At 40.6% G+C, this 22,636-nt stretch overlaps 1 protein-coding gene across 6 annotated transcripts in view; it reads right to left on the bottom strand.

Annotated features, from left to right (window-relative positions):
- bahcc1 (BAH domain and coiled-coil containing 1) overlaps positions 1-22,636 on the bottom strand; it is a 104,192-nt gene that overhangs the window by 28,425 nt on the left and 53,131 nt on the right. For 4 of the 6 annotated variants that reach the window (XM_004916357.4, XM_004916356.4, XM_002940094.5 and 1 more), the window contains exons 3-5: positions 21,275-21,457; positions 9,784-9,897; positions 5,714-7,465 (exon numbers count right to left, since the gene is read on the bottom strand). In XM_004916357.4, coding sequence (XP_004916414.2) covers positions 5,714-7,465; positions 9,784-9,897; positions 21,275-21,457 — 2,049 coding nt within the window. The remainder of the gene's footprint in view (positions 1-5,713; positions 7,466-9,783; positions 9,898-21,274; positions 21,458-22,636) is intronic. The other 2 variants (XM_012967538.3, XM_004916358.4) reach the window with 1 other exon arrangement.

The following is a 22,636-nucleotide window of genomic DNA, read 5'->3' as shown; positions in this document are numbered from 1 at the left end:
TTATGTTACTACAGGTATGGGATCCCTTATCCGGAAACCCATTATGCAGAAAGTTCCGAATTACAGAAAGGCCATCTTCCATACACAAATAATTCTAATTTTTAAAAATGATTTCCTTTTTCTCTATAATAATAAAACACTATCTTGTACTTGATCCCAACGAAGATATAATTACCCCTTAATGGGGGCAGAACAGCCCTATTGGGTTTATTTAATGGTTAAATGATTTATAGCAGACCTAAATTATGGAGATCTAAATTACAGAAAGATCCCTTATCCGGAAAACCCCAGGTCCTGAGTATTCTGGATAACAGGTCCCATACCTGTACAAGCTCCTTGCAGAACGCATCATAAAACTTGGACTCTTTTTATAAATTTTGCTTACATGTTCTTACATTTTTGCGACATTTTCAAACATTAGATCAGTGTTTACAATTCTTAAAATGTTTTCCTAGGAAATTTGTGGCTATAGGATTTTTCTGCTTTCTGGCAGCCTACTGGGAGTATATGTCTGACAGGCACACAACAGATCCAGCCCCACCAGAAAGTTAAAGCAATAGATGCAGCAAAAAAGTAGTTAATATATTTAACTGCCTGGTATAGGGAGCTGACTAGACTACAAAACCCTCAGCTGGAAGTGGAGTCTGATCATTAGACTTGCCTAGAGACCAGCTAATAAAAACCATGTGTCCTAGGCGAGCCAAGGAATGCTGGTAACCCCGGATATTTCTTTCCAACTCCCCCCACCCCTTCTCTTTGCGCCCCAACCACATGGTGACATCACAGTGATCCCACATGAGCCAGGAACCTCTCCCCTGCTGCACTCACAATACACCACCTCCCACGAGACTTTCCTGTGCAAATCCTAATTAGGCAGGTCTTTGCCACTCAGCACTGGCACAAGCAGAAGGTTTGAGTATCTGCAACACTATTTGTGTTAATGTGATGGTGTCTTTCGTTTCATACAGCTAAATTTACAGTGGTCAGGTTGTAAGCAGGCAAGCCATACCCAATTACTGTTCCTAGCCCCCTTTATGTGCCAGAGCTGGTCATTTTTATTATTTGTAAAGATGATTATGAAAATGACAAAGCGCGTGATTAAGTATATATTGATTATATAAGATTGGTTTTCATGTGAAATAGTTACCCCAAAGGAAAAGGCAATATAAATAACTAAAGACTATTAATGAAAGTATTTACAAATGTATAAAGGTTCTTTAATAAGAAATAATAAAGTAAAAACAATATCCCAAAAAAGACTTTGGCTTTTATTTCTTTTTAATAATTCTGTTGTGGTAAATATATCCAGGCCTGTTAGTTACCTTGGGGGTTGCACAGTTTTCCTTACCCAGACAATACATCCCTTGTGTTATCGGTCTAAGGGAAATTGGATGCTACTATATAAATAAAATCCTAGCAATCTTAAATTCCTTGAAATTTCTTCACCAAATGTAAGATATATGAAACTGCCAGCTCATTATTCCTTTCATTTGCCAGAAGGATGCTCTAAAAACTCAGGAAATGCTGAGAGTAATGAATGCAGATTAAACACAGTGTGTGCAGTCTCACATACCTTCATCTCTGCTAAGGTACACGGTATTTCACTTGCATACCAGTGAATGCAAATTCTTACAAAATGGATAATTTGGAGGGAAAAAAGGGACAGAAGGGATGACTATATAAAACGATTGATTGAAATTCAGGGCTTTGATTTTTCTGTTAGCAGATTCTATCACATTGTGTTTCAACATACTCACATTAGTGCAACATGGGTATATTGGAGCACTGTTGCCACAAGGGACATTAAATATATTAGGAACAAAGTGCTGAAGTGCGACCAGCAGGATGCCTGCATCAGATAAAGCCATGCAAGCTACCCCGTCTGGAGCAGGCTTCCCATTTGTGCTACCTCAGCAGAGTGTTCCTAATGTACTCAACTCCCTGTGTGACAGCCCTCCCAAGACAGTCAAATAAATGAGAATACAAAGCAAAAAATGGTCACACACATATTACAATAAAATAAAGAGACACATATTTAAACAGCAACTTGAAGCATGAAGCTAGAACTATACAATCTGCACCGGATAACATTTCAAACTCATTTTTTTGATACCGATACAATAAAGCAAGATTCAAGTCTGCATAGCTACAGAATAATTTTTTAGGGGTGGGTGGGTTTAATTGTTAATTATTTTTATGTACAACAAAACACAAGGTATGAGCAAGATTACATTAATGCTTATGTCACAGGGGAAGAACGCCAGTTACTGGAAAGGCGCACCATGTAAGATTATTTATTATCGGTTATTTATATAGTGCTGACAATTAACTCAGCGCTTTACAATACATCACAGTAGACTGTACAGTACATCAGCCCTATGCCTGTGGAGCTTACAATCTAAAGTCACATTCATACACAATAGGGTCTGTTAATCAGGAGACAGCCTGGCTGTATACTTTTGGAATGTGGGAGGAAAGTAGAGTCCCCAGATAAAACCCACACAGACAGGAGGGGGGGGGGGCAGGATAGTGGAGATAGTGCCCAAGCTGGAAACAAACGTATTAGCCTAATAATTATATTATCACTGCTAAGGAATGTATTGTATGCTCTTGGATAGTAAAATAAGGCCTTATGGGTAATGTCACATGATTTGTTGCCTGCGGTAAAAAGATTTATTGCGAGCATCAAAGCGTCATGTGTGCTGTTACCCTAGAGAAAAAACATACCCCCCTTTTTGGACATGAGCTTATTTGGTTGGGTTTATGTAGAAAAGGTACATAATTACTATCTAATCTGCCAGATAGAAATATAATTGTAATTCTTACTACACACATATAATTGTCATTTTTTTACTACACAAATATACTATATTTCACAGACTAAAAGGACCCCATGATAACTATCTCTGTTCACAGGCAGCAGGTGCCAATTCCCCTTAAGGTGGCCATACACACACCAATATTATTGTATGAAACAAAGCTTTTGTATGATATTCGATGCATGTATGGTTGGAGACGAGGCAACCAAAATTGGCAAAGGCCTTGGATATCAGTGGTCTTGTCAATAGGACAGGATGGAAATATTTTTCCTTGTCTTTGATAAGGCCAGATAAAGGCACGCTTTGAAGGCGCCTGAACATTGGCAAGACGTTAATGATAGGGGTAGAATTCTTTTTTTCTACCTGCATATCTGCTGATTTAGCCCTTGACATTAGTAGAGGAAACTAACAATCTTTCTTACAACAATATATCCCATGAAGACAAACAGAGATACAAGTAGCAGCCACTTGTCATGGCTACCAAAATAGACAATGCTGATCCTTTACTGATAACTGTCTCTACGTGTGTTTTAGCAGAGGCAATTTTCAGGGGGAGATTTATTAAGACACGAACGCTCCGAGTGTATTTTCGCCAATTTTTCCGCGCTTGCGCAACTTTTTCATATGCTTGCAAGAAAAATTCGGAAAGGTTCTGCCGCTGTTTACAACGTTCAGTACGAAAATTTCGTGACTTTTGGATCGCCAATACGATATTATTGTGACTAATACGATTTTTTCGTAAGCATTTTCGTGATATTTGCAATCTTAAAGGAACAGTAACACCAAAAAATGAAAGAGCTTTAAAGTAATAAAAATATAATGCACTGTTGCCCTGCCCTGGTAAAACTGGTGTGTTTGCTACAGTAACACTACTATAATTTGTATAATAAGCTGCTGTGTAGCCATGGGGGCAGCCATTCAAGCTGGAAAAAAGGAGAAAAGGCACAGGTTACATAGCAGATAACAGATAAGTGTGCCTGTGCCTTTTCTCCTTTGAATGGCTGCCTCCATGGCTACATAGCAGCTTATTTATCTTAATTATAGTAGACTTTCTGAAGTAAACACACAACTTTTACCAGTGCAGGGCAGCAGCACATTATATTTTAGTTACTTTTATACACTTTCATGTTTTGGTGTTAATGTTCCTTTAAGATATTATCGTATCCAATCCGAATTTTTCCCATTCGGGATTCAAACTCATGTTTTAATGAATCGGCCTCTCAGTATTGTCTATGGTATTTCCTGGCATTTATTAGCCAAGATGAGTAGCTGCTACCAAGTAGCTCAGGGCTTTAACCTACAATTTCAGTCTAAATGTTAGTTTCGGCTACAATGTTAGTCGCGGCTACAAAATAAACAAAACTGATAACAATTTGAAGCATTTTCTAAGGCAGGGTATTTTCTAGCGTTCTGTAGCTGCAACAAGTAGCAGGCTACACGTAGCACCATGTATAATGTCACATGGAGAGATATCGTTGCACGTGACAGTTCTCTTCTACCGCGGATGAATAATCTCTCTGAAATGCCTTTCCACTGGCAAAAAAGGGAATCGCTGGTGGAAAGGCCTACGCAAGTTGACTGCAGGAGAATACTTCATGCGACTTCGGAAAACCAAAGTGATGTGTAGACCCTCACAATGGAACAAAACATGGGTGGTGTTGCATTACATTGTGTCTTAGTGATATTGGAAAATTACTTGTATCAATATCATGTTTTTTTCAATCTCTAGAGTCCAGTATGTTTGTGTAGAAAAAAAATGTATTTCTGGATGTTCAGAAAATGTTTATGCACCTTTTCTACATAAACCTAGATGAAAAAGCTCATGTCAAAAGGAGATATATTTTTCTTTTAAGACCCTGAATGGATGCTATAAAACCCATTTTAATGATCGGAGTTTAATTGCCTGTTAGGAAGAAGAGAGACTAAAAAAATCAAACTGGAAAAAATGTAAGAAACAGTGACTATACAAAAATATAATTATCATATGCAGTAGTAGAAAGAAGTTATTAATATAGTTACACATGCAGCTGAAAGAAGGGTATATAAGAACAGCAGTATCATATGGGCTGGAAGTGTGGAGGCAGTGAAAAGTTAAAGCCAATAGGAAAATATATGACACCTATGACTTTCCCTCAACTCTCATTTCAATAACAGCATTTGTCAAGAGCAAGATGTGCACAGGGTTGGCCTTTAGCGCAAGATGCATGTTCTGTAAAATAAACATTAATGGAATATCTTAAGCTGGGTACACACTGGCAAAGCTGTTTTTTAACTAAATGGCCTATACCTGCCTGTATATTCTGATCAAAACTGACCAGTTTTACATTAGTATCTAGTCACATGAGTGTATATACAAATATAGGCTAAATGCGGGCTTTTTCAGTTAATTAGGGAAACTGCCCCAGGTACTCCAGGTCTGTATTGGCCAGCTTGGTTTCTATTGAAATGTCCATATTGCGCACATCTACCCACCTGTACACTGCTTTATTATTAATCGTAATAAAAGAGTTTTAATATTGCTGAAACCCTACAACAAATGCCTTTTTCTGTTTGCCATTTCTCTGACAGTGGCTGTACAGCTGCAGAACAGAATAAGATTAGTGGCAAACTGGGATTTTCATGGAAGAGAGCATTGTACAAGAGAAGTAACTCATGGAGAGGTTAACCAGTTTCCAGAGCAATGATGGAGCAGAATTAGAGTTTAGAGAGATTTAAAGAATTGAATAGCTGTGGGAAAAGGCATAAAAGTTAGTTTTTAAAAGAATTTTACAAAGCATGCATTTTGATTAAGATACAGTCAACATTTTTGTTTTAAGTTTTTCCCAATAGAAAAAAAGAGTAACATTTTATCTTCTGAGCCAAATAGCTCAAATAAATTTTAAACTAACACATACTTGCAAGGTTTTGTGATCTCGAAGTATTCCTGTTCTGTGTACCTTTCGGTCCCATGTTATTCCTGCTCTGCCGACTGGAACCTGCACCAAATGAAGCATCTTGGCGGCCCCCAGTGTCCTTCTGACGTGCAACTGCCACTGCTATACCAACTGGGGGCTGTCTGACTTCACCATCTCCATGAGAGATCTCATTTTCCCGACTCCTTGCACAGTCCATCCGCTCTTGCTCTGGCTGACATTTGCTGGAGTGAAATTTCATTTCTTGCTGTGAGCAGCTGGCCTTCATGTTCCCCAAGCCCACAAACGGGGCCCTCTGACCCACAATAAGTGCTTGGTTGCTGTACTTTAGCAGGTTTTTCATAGCAGAGACCTCATCAGTTGGGCCTTGCATTTCCTGGCTCAGTGATGGGCCCGGTGTCATTAGTGTAGCCTGTTGTAAACTTGTGCTAAAAGGGTCAAGGTATGAGTTCTTTCTTTCCTCACTTATTGAGATAGAAGGATCATTCCATGGGGGAAGGTGTGGTCCATTGTAGCCCAAGGAATTCAGCTCAATGGTCTTTCTTTTCCCATCCTGCCCACTTCCTGTTTGCTCCATCTCAGTAGGTCTGTGTTGTTGGTGCCGTATTCGAGCAATCTTCTGAGAATGGTGTGTCTGTGGGTCTTTGGAGGGCCTGTCTAAAGTGCAACAGGACTGACTAGGTTTTACACAGTGTGCATCCTGGTGATTGGGACGAGGGCAATCTTGTGATTGAGGCATCTCAAAGTAACCCCCCTTTTCCATGCCCCTCTGCATAGCATGTTCAGAACCCCCACTGTTCAAAAACTCTAAATTTTTTATTCTGGCGGCTGGGTTCTGTTGCCATTCTAAACGCCTGTCTACTTTATTTTCAGTTTTTAAGTGGGAAAATGTGTTTGAGTAAGAACCTTGGAGATGGATATCAGTGTTCATTTCATGGCCCTTATCTTTTCCCTCACCCCTGTCTACATGGCAACTCTCCGGGGTCACCTGAAAAGGCCGGCTTTTGTCAGTGAAGTGCCCCACGGAAGGCACAAATGTGGGCCTGCCCATTTTCAGATCCCTGCCAGCCTTTTCCTGCAATGAGCATACCACATCTGGGTTGGAATGGAGCTGGAGACAGGGGAATGAGCCAGTGGAGGTGTTCAGTGGGGCAGGAATGCTGGGTAGACTGGACGGGACTGTGTATGAAACAGAGTGATGAAGCATTTGCCTCCTCTCCAGGCACTCACTGTATGGTTGCTGAGGATCATGCTGAGGATATGTTTTGTCAGACCTCATTATGTCTTTGGCACATCGGCTCTGGCTCCCTTGTCTGGGCATTACTGTCCCCATTGTGCAGCTTGACAGCCCTGCCTTGCCTGGATCACCATTGAGCACCTTTGAGGTCATCAGGCAAGAATTGAGATGCTTGGTCCGGTTATCACATGAGCCTCTCTGGTGAAGATCCTCCTTGCAATGACCATCGAGAGACATAGGTAATACCACTTTCTGTCTCTCCTTGCCCTCATCTTCAATATGTCTCTCTTTTAGGTCCCCCTTGATCATTTTTTCTTTGTTTAAATCTGTGCTCCCTAGGTAACGTTCAGTGTCTTTCTTTTGCAGATGGCTGTTTTCTCTATCTCTGCTGCAGGAACCAATGGGGTGACCAGGAGCTGCTCGGGCTATACTTGGGAAATTGTGATTGGCAGAAAGAAGAGTAGGCTGTGCTGGAAGATTTCTCAAATAAAAATTATCTGAAAGAGAAAGAAGTGGACAATTAATATGCTGAGTTCCTAAAAGCGCTACAAAATGCAACACAATCTTTTAATATGTAGCCCTTATCAAAAAAGGTGAAAGGCATAACTTTAAGAAAGGCAAATTGTATATTTGGAGTTCCTATTTAGATACACATGCACATCTTTGAGTATACTATTACTTTAATGTAAACCAGCTCATAAATATTGATATAAAACATAACAGCTCACTTATATATTATAACTAATATTCATATCAATGTAACTCACCTTAATATGATTTTATAGTTGCAAAAACATTTGCAAATTAATATGGTGATATAAGTCTACCTTCTGGGGGTACACTGACCTAACAGAACTGCTAGCTAAGTGGGCCTAGAATTTTCAGCAGAATAAGGCACTGTGGTATCAGGTCGCTATTGTACCAAATTACTCTCGTTGTGAAGTGAATCATTTGTGTATAAATTATATACAGAGAGAAGATAAGGGAATTCATACAGTGGCCTGATTTGTTTCCTTAGGTGTAACTGCACACTGAACATGATAAAACAAATTACAAACTGTATGGGAAATGTCCTTTCATTTAGGTGTACAGCATATACATATCTGGAATTGTCCCAAGCAGTAAGGGTACTTTTCCAAGGCTACTAAACACCAGAAAATGCCCTGCTATAGACAATACTAAGAATTGCCTCTGCTAAAACACATGTAGAGTCTGTTATCAGTAAATGATCAGCATTGTCTATTTTAGTAGCCACGGCAAGTAGCTGCTACTAGTAGCTCTGTGTGCGCCTTCACCCTTAAACAGCCAAGAGGCACTTCAGTACAGGGACATGAAGGTCTTGACAAACAAGAAAAAACATTTTCTATAATTGTATCTTTTTTCCAATGTCATGGTAACTGCTACTGTCAGTATAATGACCAAAAATTTGGCATCATTCTACTGGACTGACCTTTGTGTGCAAGTAGGAAAAAAACCCCACTGATTCATTCTTATTTAAACAGCCACAAGCTCTCCAACAGATCAGTCATTGAAATTAGGTAACCATAGATGTAGACAAGGCAAGGTTAAAATACAGAATGAATAACTACAGACAAAGGGAAGGTGACTGATACACCAAACATGTACCCTGTCCAGAAAGACTGCCATTGGTGAGGACTGGGCAAGCAATACATACACAATGCGTAAGTACATATATAAATGGGGCCCTCTGAGTGACGCGGTATTTGCCAATAATATGACTGCATTGTGCAAGCTAAAAATATTAGATCTCTATGTGTTGTAATTCCTCCTCTCTTCATTGTGGGAGTAGCACAAGAACACATGTGCAGCAGCCTCTGTTTCTTTGGCTTTGGGAGAAAAAAAATCACAATATTGCGAAAGTTGCTATCCTACTTTAGGAGCTTTCTTTAGCACAGGAGATGGAAAAAGCATGGAGACTTTTAGCATCAGTTGGGTGGGGCTGCTGGCCTCCCACCTGTTCTTATCAAAACCAGGAATTTCATCAAGTATGTAAGTTTTAAATCCCTTACACAACAACCCTGTGCTAAAACAGAACATATTCAGTGGCCCATTATTTACTATGGTTTTTTGAGAAAAGTTTGAATTTTTTTTTTGTTACGTTTTTTTCGAAATTTACGTTTGGGTTTGTGGCAGTATACACTGTATGTAGCTACATTTAGGCTGCCACTGTGCCCATCAGTGGAGATACACACAGGAGTGTATAAGAGCAGATCAGCCTCTCTCCGCCTGCCTACAAAATGTAGACAGAGAGAAGCAGACCCAGACCCTACATCACATGCGACTATGCCCCAACATTGTTTAGTGGTACACCCTTTAATTTATTGCATAAGTATAAAGAAAGCAGACACAGGGACAGGTGGGGAGCTCATGTGGTATAAGGGGCCCAGTGGGGCACTGACTGATCAGCAGTTTCAGTATATATTCAGCGTCTGACTGGGCCGCTGGCCCCCAGCGGCCTAGACCCGAAGCCCCCAGGGCACTCCCGCGATCCGCCGGTCTGCCTCCCCCAAGGCGCCACAGGTGAGTTTCATTTAGGCATGCTCAGGGGAGGGTGTTGGAGGCTCTGGGGGGGGGGGCTTGTGTGAAGGCGGCAGGGGCCATTGGAGGGGTGCAGGGGCCCCTAAGGCAGAAGCTCTAGTGGGCCCTGCACCCCCCAAGTCCGACCCTGTATATCTTTATGAAATATCTAATTCTTATGTCTTACTTGTAAATGTGCGAGTGCCCCAAATCTAACCATCAGGAAACATACAGACCAGGGTCAGTAATAGAAAAGGTGGCTAGATATTACACTTGCCTTTCTGGGACTCATAAAAACGATGCTGCCCGTACAAGACATTGCTGTTCCCGTGGTCCAGGTGGCTCATAGGCAGAAATGTAGAGGCCAGGCTGGCGGAGAAACGGGGATAACCTGGACCCAGAAACAAAAGACAAAAAATTAATACAAAGTGCAAAGAATTATGGGAGGCATTCTTTAGGATATAAACGTTAGTGCAATAACAAAAGCTTTTATCGGATTTCACAAATTATACCACTAATATTTTAAGGGTTACAATAGATGTTGCTTGCATTTGCTTTTCAGTAACATAGTGAAGCAATTACCTTTTGCTTATTTTTTGCAGAAGTGCCTGGACAAACAATCCAAACCATAATCATCTCATGACTTTTTAAATTATCACATGACTTTAGATTAGAAGTTTATACTTTTATTGTGAATTTTGTGCAACCCTACTTGCTAATTGAGGGGAAAAGAACAGGAAAGGAAAGAATGTTGGGGAAGTGTCCCCAGGCTGCATGAAAGCACACAAGCAAGGTAATAATATCACCTTTGCAAAGTTACATTTCACAAAAGTGGCAGTGTATTAGATTTGCAGAAAGTGGTCAAGTGTGATGTTGCCTGTGTGTTGTAAATTGTCCCCTGTCAGCCAAGGACACTGGTATTAGTGATCTGCTTGACTGCCATGCTCCATCCCACCCACACAAAATAAAGAAGTGTTTTCCCCCCCTTCAGAGTGCAAAGCTTTGGCGAGGGTTAATCCGCATAATGGGAAGCAAAAAGAGGAGAATGCTCACTAATATGACATTCTGTAGTTATACAAGAACCTTTCTTTACGCGGACTGTGGTTGCACTGTGTTGCATTTCACCCGATTTCCATTTTAGATGCCTATTGTAGATATTTATGTATGGCAAAGAACTCCTGTAAAAACTGGAGTATGTGTCTTCAGAAGGGACCTTATAACCGCATCCCCCCAGCTTTTAAAGACTTACAACTCCCATTATTGCTGAATAAAACCAAGTGCCATATGTATTTATTGGCTTAAAGCAGTATTTCTTAACCTTTTTATCAAGGTATGATCAAGTTTGGTATTTTCACCCCAAAACCTAGTCTGGTAATACATGTTGGTAGTTTAAATGCCAGGGTAAGGTAAAAGACGAGAACCCATTTTTGTGTCCCAGTACATAGGTTAAGAGTCCCAGTATAACATATTTATACTGCATTCTGTCTAAATGAATAGAAGGGAGGGAGGTGAAGCTGGGTGCACAGTGCACATATCACTAGCAGGACTCAGGGCTCTAAAAATGTCAGCCATGTAAATGCTTCTTTATTCTTCTGCTGATTAAACTATGAATGCATTTCACTGTGACAGCCGTTACCGAGAGTGATGCCATGGTGTGACATTGTGCCAGATACTCAGTGAATGGTCTCTTATAGTGTATGCGAGGAAGCCTTATATTCTGTGGCAAGTGCATTATAGGGAGCATTGCTGTCACAGAGATCTGCATATTACCAAGGTGAGGAGCATGTGTGTCCCTATAGACTATATATTACAGGATAATGTTCTCTGATCCATGCATGGCTAACTAATTATATATGATATATATATATATATATATACTGTATACACACACATATAGTTCATGGCTAAGGCAGAATGTCCTGTGAAGCAGTCAAACAGTGAAATTCCTTTGACCTGAAGTGGAACAATCTTCACTCAGAGGAGGAGGAGGAGGAGAAGGATGGAGATTGGAGTCTTACTAAATTGTTGCAGCTGTCTCTTTTAATTGCTTGTTGTTAAGACTTTTACTGGCCTTCATTTAAGTAAACACCAGTCAGTAAATTCCTTTGCCACAGATGCCCTGTTCCCACGTGTAACCTTCCCCTGACCCCTTAACTCATCCGCTGCCTCCCAGCACTTTCCAGTGCCTTCTGTGGGGGGGTATTAAAGGCAAACATCTGCTTAAATCCAAACTCTTTTCCTCACATCAAGGCAACTTGCCACAAGCAAAGCTCCTACCTTATGGGTAAAGTAGCAGTAAAAACGCTGCAAATACCTATTGTGGCCTGTATCAAATTTAGACTAGACAAGGGCAACCAACACTTAAAGGCATAATACCCCTAAAATGAACCTGATCAGGAAAAGGTATTTCAGCTTTAAGAAAGAACAGGGGCAAAAATGTGAACATGTACATGTGTGTAGTCCTATAGATCCTGGCCCTGCAGCATTTTCATGGCTCATGATGGCATGGAAGAAACTTAGAAATAACATTCTGGCGCTATAGCAGGCAGGTGAGAGGACACACATGTGGTGGATTCTCTGCTTGATGTGCAAACACCTGGAACCATTGAGTCGGCCTGGGTGCAGACACATGGGGTGGATTTCAGTGCCAACACAACGGCTTTAGGTTGCAGGCACATCAGTAAGATTTTCAGAGAGAAGTGGGGAATTCTCGTCCCGCATAGCAGGGCTCTTAAACACACCATTAGATGTTGTGGGGAAGTAGGAGAACATTTTTTTTTTTTTTTACATAGTAATTCTGATTTCATTTGATGCTGCCTCTAGATACATTTACACACAAGTCTGTTCCCTTTGTTGCATATAAGTGGAGACTAAAGGTGGCCATACACACAGGTGGCCACACAGTAAGATCTGCTCGTTTCTCCCGATATGCCCACTTAAGGTGGCCGATATGGGGTTAATTGGATCAAATTTAGATGTCAGGTATATGGGCAGTCGGACAGAGGACCCCATCAACAAGCCGATGCGTTCCCAGATCTGACAGAAAATCAAACCTGCCCAATCAAGATCTGGCCAACGTTAGGCCAGATATCAGTCAGGTAGGCCAGCCAGGGGAGCCACCCGACGGGCCACTTAAGGCTGATGACACACTAGGATATTAGGATTATATATCTCCTGCAAAAGCTTGGGTAGCAGTGCCGGTAGGTGGGGCAGCAAAATGCAAGACCTGGTAAGAGACAAAATTCTGTTGTTTGAATGGGAATTTTGCCTCTTCGAGTGCAGAGAGCAACAATACTCCCCGCAGTAGTGATGTGGCCCCTCTTCCTCCTGAAGAAACCCAAAAAGTGTGGGCAGGCAGGGCACATCAGAGCCCGATCTTTGGATTCTCCCAAACCTTGTTTTATGAAGTTTCTATTCAAGATTGACAGAAGCTTATTAAATGACACCTAAATATTTATGGAATGTCAGCTGAGAAAGAGGAAACACAAACCATTTTAAAATAGTGACACTATGTACCAGCATAGTTCAGTCATGGATTGAGACCATACACATCCCAGATTTAACTCTGAATGATAGTACGTATACCTTGTACAGAAAAGTCTCAGCGTTAGAAACAATCTGGCTGCTATCACATGTAGGGACCATGCCTGGTGCAGTTAAGCTTCCCCAATAGACAATAAGTACCCTTTGAGCTGGCAGGAGATTATGGGGAGGGGGGTAAATTCTTTTGAATCAGAACAGCTGCCCAATGGAAACAAAGTATCTCATCCAAGACTCTAGCCCCAGTACAGTAGTAGCAGTTCTGAGCTTTGCAGAATGAGGTTCTGTGCAGCTGTGCTCTAGGAATTCCCAGGGCACAGGGGCTGAGGAGCTTTGGGCACAAAATGTACAGACACTTTGAAGCTTCAGGCCCACGCCAAACCCTGAAGTGACTTCATTCAAGAAAAGGGACACAAACTAGACATTGTATATGCCAGAAAATGATGAAACAGAATAAGGGCTAGAGATGGCACATATACAGTGTGAATGAAGCAGCCTTACAGAGCTGTATTATAACGGGCTTGCAGCAGCTAGGGCTATTTGTATGAGTTACGCATGCGTACAACAGGATTGGCTTTATTTGCTACTGAATAATCATTTAGTGTCTGCCCTCAGCATGATGGGGAATACAAGATTACTGCCTCTCTATCCTTGTTGCAAAATACACACCAATACAATGACATATATACTACATTCTAACAAACTATGAAAAAAGGTTATTATCTGTGAGCAATGTTCTCTTGAAAAACTTTAGAGGTGTTATCCATCTACTAGATTCTGGAAGAATTCCATAAACCTAGGCATAATTTTGCTCCAGTACCTTAACCCATAGAACCAGACAACATTAAATTTGACCTATCAAATGCAATTAGTACAAAAAATCAGATGTCTCAGTTGCTATGAGTTACTGCACTGTGGTAAAGCTGCACCCCTATTTCTGAATCTCCTCTCTGTATTTGTCTTAGCTAATGTAATGCTAGTACTGAATATCTGTAATAAAGCATTCTACACTAAAATTCACACTTGCATGACTGTTTAAAAGGGCTTCCATTACAGCAGTTTTAGTTACTTTATGAGTGACTTAGTCTTCTTCCCAAGGCTTCAAAGAGAAAGAAAGGTGGAGGGATTGCTATAAATGTAGAAAGTAGACCATAGCCCAAAGAGCAATTATAGGAATTGATGTTTACATTAAAGAAAGTTCGTTATATTTTAGTTATATTTTTCCTTATTATTCTAACCAGCAGCCTTGTTGAGTCCCATGGGAATGACTGGAGATCAGAGAGAATATGAGATGGCAACACAAGGAAAAGATACAGGGAACTGATCAGATTGTTCCAAAATTTTAGGCATTTTTCTCCCAGCCTGGGGTATAAGGTAAGCGATTGCAATCACTGGTGGGTGCCCAACAATTTTGGGGACCTTTCCTTCTGCTTTAAAAGTTATTTCCTTTTTCTCTGTAATAATAAAACAGTACCTTGCACTTGAGCCTAACAAAGACAGAATGAATCTGTGTTGGAGGAAAACCATCCTATTGGGTTTAATTAGTGTTTAAATTATTTTTTAGTAGATAAAGTATGAAGATCCAAATGACAGAAAAATCCCGAAAAACCACAGGTCCCTAGCATTCTGGATAAGAGGTACAATACCTGTATATCCTTTCGGTAGCACATCCCTCTAGTGCTGCGCCACCACATTGATATGTCCCTTTAGCAGGATGTCTCTCCTGTGCAAAGTCACAGTTGTCCCTCAGTCTATACACTCTTTTAGAAATAAAACAATGCCCTTCTAGTTCATGATAGTTTCATAATACGTATCAATGATATGGAATAAATAAGACATAAAATAAAGTATAAAATAACAAGAACATGTGCTTTATTCTCAAATCCAGCAAATATGAATGTAGATGGCAAGAAAAGAATTTCAGACATGGTATGTGAGGTTGTTATTGTAGCTGTGCCGCATGGTTATGGCTGCTGAGTACAAAGTATGCGCTGCAAACTGCCAGCTTTATTGGCAGGCACATGAAAGGTAACGTCAGGTATTTCCTTGACACCCACAGGAGATCCCTGGAGGAGTGAAAAGACCAAAGGCCAAAACACAAGAACTGATTTCCAAATACATACACCAGGTAACTGTAGAAAGCCATACAGAGGAGTTGGCAACAACTGACTACGTTTGTCAGACTCCTTTCATTGCCAAAGCCTGTGCTCTCTGGGAATGGCAGCCATTTCTACTTCCCACCCACCTTGCTACAAATGTATCCAAAATTAAAAAAAAAAAAAAAAAAAAAGCTATTGTAGTGCAAGAAAACATCTGGACAATCAGAGGTTAGCTTTTGAACATTTGCTTATGGTAGTAATAAACACAATATCTGGCACCCTACATAATGAACTTCTCAAGCTAGATAATGGGGTTGGTCCGCTATGGGCTCTCCATGAAGTAAATCCCAATGGTATAAATAACCATGTGAAGTGGTGGAGGTTATGTGCTTTTGCCTGTCTTTCTAGCACATCACATGTTCTACATAGGAATTGGATTCAGTTGCAGGGATCTTTGGCAACAAGCTGCTTCATTAAAAATAACCGTTTAGTTCCATGTACACATTAACTAAAGAACGAACTATAGCTGTGAACTGGTTAACATTTGTGTCCCGCGTACAGTTCCAGTGCAAGCTGTTCTGCATGCTGCCCAGATACCACTGAGGAACAGGCTGTGGATTACTAAGAGGAGGGAGGCTGTGTGTCAATAACAACATCTGTACGTGGGATCATTAACATCCGCAAGCTTTTTACTCTCTGCAGACTGAGACCCACCCCACCGGTCTCAGCAGCTCATAACCCACACCCTGCTGGACAGCCAGGAAAAGCACATTTCTAAATTGTTATTCTGCTATAGAGCAACAGGACAAGGCATTAAGCCCTTAGTGCCCAAGTCTGCCAAAAGTCATCTGCTCAACCTCCTGAGACGATAAGGATGAGCTGGTTTCCCCCTAAATTGACCAGCAGAATATTAGTGGAAAACAGAACAGTGCAAGATTAGCATGGGGGCATAATAGCAAGGTAGCAAAGTAAGATCCAAGAATTAAGCCAGCCATACACGCACCGATAATATTGTACGAAACCTCGTTTTGTATGATATTCGGTGCGTGCATGGCGACTCGACGAGGCGACTAATATCACAAAGGCTGCAGATATCGGTCGGCTCGTCGATCAGCCAGGTTAAAAGATTTTGATTGGGCACAACTGAAGGCGCCCGAGCAAAAGCTACGTTCAGGGCTGAATCGGCAGAAGGAGGTAAAATTTCTATTGTTTCTACCTCCATATTGGACAATTCAGCACTGAACATCAGTGGAGGGTGGGATCGGAATTGCTAAGTGTATGGCCACCTTTAGAATAAGGGAAAATGTTTTGTTTGTTTGTTTTTTAAAAAAAGGAAAGTGTCAAAATATATTTTGATGCTTAGAATGCATGTGGTATCCATCAAAGTCCAGTACAGAAGCGTTCTCAGTATCTGTGCGCCTGGGATTGCAGACTCTGGCCCAAAATAAAACTTAACCTGGCATTAGGCAGACAGTGACACAGCTGTTGATGGGTGCCAGCTCATGCATCCTTCAGTTGACTAAGCTGCCAAGGGAAGCGATGCGCTTTAGCCCCACAACAGCTGGAGTGGCACCTGTTTCCTGTGCCTCATTTTAATGGCGTTTTTTGGACTTTGCTTATGAAAGTCGGATGGATTGCTTTAATCACAATCAAAAGCACACGGAAAGAAAAACCTTGCAAGCAGAGCAGTAGAGGTAATGCTTTCATCATTAATTTTGAATGGGGCCATATCTGTAAGGACTTTAAAAATGCATTTAGTTGTACAAATTCTGTGCCACATGTATAAGCACGCACAAGTATTTAAAGTTGGATTGGGTTAATGGTTCTGTATTTCTGGCCCCTAGCTCTGAGAGTGATGAGAAAGGATGGGCAGCAGGAAGTTCATGCTGAGAACGGATCAGCAGCAGATGTGAAGGCCATTCTATTGCTGTGTGAGCTTGGAAAGGGTGTGTGAAATAAGTGGGAGGATTGAATAGCTCCAAGATTCAATGTGTCCAGGCCTAAAAGGGAATCATACATACACACACACACGAATGCCCTCTTACATGCCCCTGGCACCAATACCTGTTAGAGTCTTGCTTATTTTTTGAGAACTGAAGCACAGTGTAGACAGATTCTCTCAACCCAGATGGCAAAGAGGAGATATGGAGTGTTTTAACCACTTCACAATCCTTCAGCCTACTACTGGAAATGCTCTGCTTTCATGGAAGCATTAACCTTTTAATTCCTGGACATTTCTATTTATAAGTGAGAGGAAAACCTAAACTTAACATGCTTCTTGGCATCATGTAGTGATCTTGGCAAGGAAGGGTTAAGGGCATGGCCGGCTAATGCCACACCCCAACTGCTATGAAATTAGTTCAGACTCTGAGCGACAGAGACATGCAGAGTTAAAGAAAGTGAGAGCTGGAGGTGGTATTGGCTCAGGGCCCTGGCATCATGCCCAGCTGCTATTCTGAAAGGATGCCAGCTGGCACAATCCACACCAGAATTACATTGCCCCCCCCCCCCCCATTCTTCAGTCTGTACGTTCTAAGGAAAGCGGGAGGGAAAAGGAAAGCGAGAGCAAAAATATAGAACACAAATAGAATGGAACAAGATCTGCTGAAATATTGGACACGGATACACAAACCAACATGGAGATACGGACTAATGTATAGGCACATGAGTGTACATAATACATCCCCATACACACATAGTGCACAGTTATATAATGGAATAGATCTGCATACAAATGCTGAGGCACAAGCAAGATCTAAACACAAAAGCTAAAATAACACGCTAACAAACACATACCAAAAGTATTTTTAAGATATACCTACCTCAGCCTGAAGGCTGAAACTGTTTATCCTTATACAATGGGAGTTTTTTGTTTTTTTTACCCACAAGCAAAACCGACTTTCAACACCTTGATAACAAAAATGAATTGTCTCCAAAACATCAGAGATGCCTCCAGGCTGCCTCACTTATTCTGCCCATAAAGAAGGACGTGCAGGTTTATGGAAAGCCTCATCTCACCAGCAACAAAGTAGTAAAATCCATCCCAACTGCATATTAGCTAGGTCCAATCACACAGACATTTTGTACGATATATAAATGTGTTTGTTTTTTTTTTTTGTAGAGAGAAACAGATTAAAGTGGACAAAACCACTCACACAGAAATGCATGTGTAAGTGTCTTATGGCACATGCAACCATCATTTCTGGAAAGCCCTATCGTCTGTCAGGCAATAATTGCCCCAGTGAGCCGAAGGTCCAAGTCTTTTTAAAGAGTATTAAAGAAAGAGCTGTTATCAAATGTCAGTGTTTGACAGGTGCAATTTTACCTCCAGAAAAATAAATATCTTTGGTATTCTAGATCTAAGACACATGTGGCATCAGAGGAGGTCTACAGAGCCATATATGATGAACCTCACTTGTGCTGTGTTACTATGACAGAACATTATGGCAGTTTTAGAGACTTCCCTGTGTTGCTGAGAAGGCCCTAGTGCAGTGGCCGTCAGATTTTGGTTAGGGCCCTGCTTGGATGATAATAAGGTTACAGATCTAGGAAACACTGTTAAATCAGTCATTATTAAGCATATATGTAGGACAGTAATTCTCCCTAAATAGTATTTGATCCTGGCATCCCCCCCCCCCCCACCTTCGTCTATGCTTTAACTGGGGGCAGACCCACAGTTTTGGGAACCATTGCCCTACTGTAATATATTCAATAAAGTAATAATTATAGGACCCATTATCCAGAATGCTTGGGACCAATGGTTCTCCGGATAAGGGTCTTTCCGTAATTTAGATCTTCATACCTTAAGTCTACTAAAAAAAAATCTATAAAACATTAATCAAACCCAATATAATTAATCCTTATTGGATGCAAAACAATTCTATCTTAGTTGGGATCAAGTACAAGGTACTGTTTTATTTTTACAGAAAAAAAAGTCGACTGTGTTTTAGATAGTTAGTTGCCCAAGCAAGATTGATGAAATGCAGTATGATGAGCCAGCCTCAGGTTAACTGTTGTCGGCTTATAATAAGGTTAGGGGTTATCTTGTCCCACTGCAGAACCCTCAAGCTTACAGGTGTCTCTCTGCAATGCTGCCAAGCCAGTTTGGAGATGGGTGGAGATGATGGTAGCAGGGGCAGGTTATAACCTACAATGTTTCTTGAAATTCAACAGAGAAGAGGTGTGTGGAGACAAAATAACACAAAACTAAGGCACTGATAACATTTTCTATTGTTTGACAAAATGTTCTAGTTGCTGATGAAGGAGCAGAACAAAACAAGGAAACTGATGTTCCATGAAAGACAAAGGAGTTCTCATTTCTGTATCAGAAAGCTCCAAAACAACAAACAATTTAAAAAGCAATATTTGTATTTGAACCTACCGCCTTGAATGCTCAACTATTGGCCTTATTACGGACATTGGTGATTCTTAACTGTTATTATTAGAATTGTACATACAAAACAGCAACCAGTAACTGATACAAGAGGTAAAGAGGGCCCCTGCTTCAAATTCTTCTTGCAAGAGTATCTGCTGATCCAATCCAAATCAAGCAAAGGGAATGTACTGGTGACTAGTCAAACTATAAAATATTGTAAAATCACCATTTTTTGAGGCACTCCTTGCCACTTTGCCACTTGCCATTTTACATTACTTAAGCTGTGGCCAATGCACTCTTTCTATTTTGTTATATATGTGCTGTAGCAAATGAAACTTGCCTAATATCATTATTACATGCCATCAGCAGAGTATTTCCTAATAATTTTAAAGAGGAAGGTTGTGACAATCTAATATACCTAATTTGCCACACGCCATACAGCCCCACAAGACTGACCATTTCCCCAAATATTTGCCACACCCCAAGACTACTAAAGAGTAAACACACTTATTCTTTATGTCCATTGGACGCCCTCAAGCCAAAAGACCTGGCTACTAATAATTCATGTACCTTTTCTTTTAATACTTAATTTCTGCTTGGCCCTTTTCCATTCTATTGAAGGCATTCATTGTTGAAACAACACCACATAAAATAAGTAGTGCATAGAACAAGCTTAGAAAAACTTAAAATTCTGCCTTTCAAAGGGACAGAGAGCAAAACAGGGGAGGTAAGTGATGACTAGAGAAGCAATCTAAGGCTTTTGGTGATATTTTCCTTAACTGAGAGGTCATTATGTAAAGTGTATATTTTTCTTATGAGGCCTAAATTGCTACTTGTGTCAAGTTAAAAATGTTATCTATCTCAATTAGTGGCCTCTGCACTTGCTGTGGAATAGGAATCGGCTCACCTTTTATTTTATAATGTATACTTGTTATAGCAAGTTCTCAGAATTCTAAGCAATTAAAGTGGCATCTAAGGCAACATCCCGTAAAACAACTATAACCTGCCTTAATTCCACACAGCATGTTGCAATCCATGTATAGTTGTTAAATGTATCTGGAACACTAAGCAGGAACTTGTTTACCCCCTCCCAGTTCTAACATGACAAGCACCTTCATCTTCACTAAATAAGGTGCATACAAGTTGCTTTATTTTCTACTTTTAGCAAATAGCTTATTTAAATTAAACTGACAGACAGGCAGTATTCTGAAGCTTGCCTTTGCTTAGCTTATATCTCTATAACGGACATGGGTGGTGTTCTCCATGTGACTGACAAAAAGTGGTGCTATCTTTATGTGCAGAAATAGCAGTGACCCCTGTCAGTCACACGCAGGAGAAACATCTCGGCCGCAAATGATGGTATCGGTAAACTTGTAAAACAACTAAATTTTTACAAAATATATGTTTTTCATGTTAAGAAGCTCCATTTGTTACAAGTTATGTGACCATTCCATAACAGTTTCAGTCAATATCTTGACTTGCGGTTTCATAAAGGAGCAGTGCATAAAAGAAAAAAAAAAAAAAAACTAAATTTTTGTTGCATATCAAGATCCCTGGCATATGAAAACAATAAAAAAAATATAGTTAACTCCGGTTGACATAGACACAAGTTGCTAAGGGCACCCACATAGTCTTGAAAGCGGAAGCAGTAAAAGGAGTATGTTTCACATTTCACACATAGCCACGAGGCATCTTACAAAAGTCACACAGATGCTGCACGCTTAGTCATTGTTACTTTCTCCCCTGTCACTGACCTTCATGGGAGTGAGAGAACCAGATCTGGGAGGTGCCAGCTCCATGGGGTCCCCTGTAGGTGGTTTCTTGGGGGGAGTTTGATGCTCCTGCTGGATGCGCTGATGCTGCTGCTGAACCCAGGCTGCTGCTCAGGAAACTTCCCATGAAAGAGGGTGAGGAGTTTGCCATTAAACCGCTCCCAGCTGTGGAAAGGAAAAAGACAGTTTCAGTAAACCTGTGCATGAACTACTGTATATCTTAAGTACAAATAAATATTGCATTTATCATACCATAAAAAAACAGTATGAAGGCAGAAATCACTGTGCCCACAAAACAGCTTCTGTACATGAAAGAGCTGCCACATGGCTTGGGTCATCAGCTGGTGTCTATAGGAAGCTTCCACACCATTCATACATATATGTGGTAATATCCTGCACTCTTGTGCTTTATTTCTGATTCATAAACAATAATAAGGGAAAAGGTAGAATTTACATTCAACTGCCACAGACATTGCCATATATTGGAAACCAATAGGTGGCAGCCTCCTAACAAAATATAGGGAAATATCATGTATAGGCAGACTTGCAAATGTAATTCTTCTAGTATGCAAAATGCTATATCTCTATTTTTTACAGTCTATTTAAAAATATAAAATGTAATATAAGCAACTTGCAATAGACAAAAAACTTGATTCAAATCAGAATAGGCCCAACTGGTGCCTAAACCACTGATAAATGCAGTATTGGGCATCCTCCTGTAAATTCCTTGCCAGGTGGGAGTTTTCCTGGTGGGACAGTCTGAACTTGAACATTCTGCTTTTTCTCACCTTGGAATTCAAAATAAAACCAATGGAATTGTTTCAGTTCATGCTCACATATCCATAAAAGTGGGAGGAAATGTAAAACAAAAATGTGGGTGAAAAAGTTGTAGGATGAAAGAAGTAAAAGTAAATAAACAAAGGGGGAAAAGATGTCAATAGAATGATGTGGCAGATCTGAGCTATGTAGAAAATAGGTGTAATCTGGATTTCTGCCTTTTTCCCCCCAGCCTTAGGAGCAAAATTAAAAAGCATCTTTAAGCAAACCCTGCCAGCTCCCTGTGTCTTCTCCATGCCTTTCTCTCATCACTCCCAGCTGTTTGCCAGCTGCCAGCCAGGGAGAGCCCAGCAGATGTGAGAAGCAAAAGTGTGTCAGAGCACAGAGTGCCTGCCTACGTTTCTAGCGAATTTAAGTGCATATGCAAGTGTCTGTGATTCTAAATTTGCACTAAAGCAAATCTAACTAAATGTTACAGGTATAAATGGGGGTGGGCTGTAATAAGAAATCCACATTTGCTGTGGATCTAGTAAGCCACAGCAACCAGATATTTGCTTTGATACAAAA

Source organism: Xenopus tropicalis, chromosome 10 (genome assembly GCF_000004195.4).
Source record: "Xenopus tropicalis strain Nigerian chromosome 10, UCB_Xtro_10.0, whole genome shotgun sequence".
Classification (NCBI taxonomy): Eukaryota; Metazoa; Chordata; class Amphibia; order Anura; family Pipidae; genus Xenopus; species Xenopus tropicalis.
This window is presented reverse-complemented; position numbering and strand designations above follow the sequence as displayed.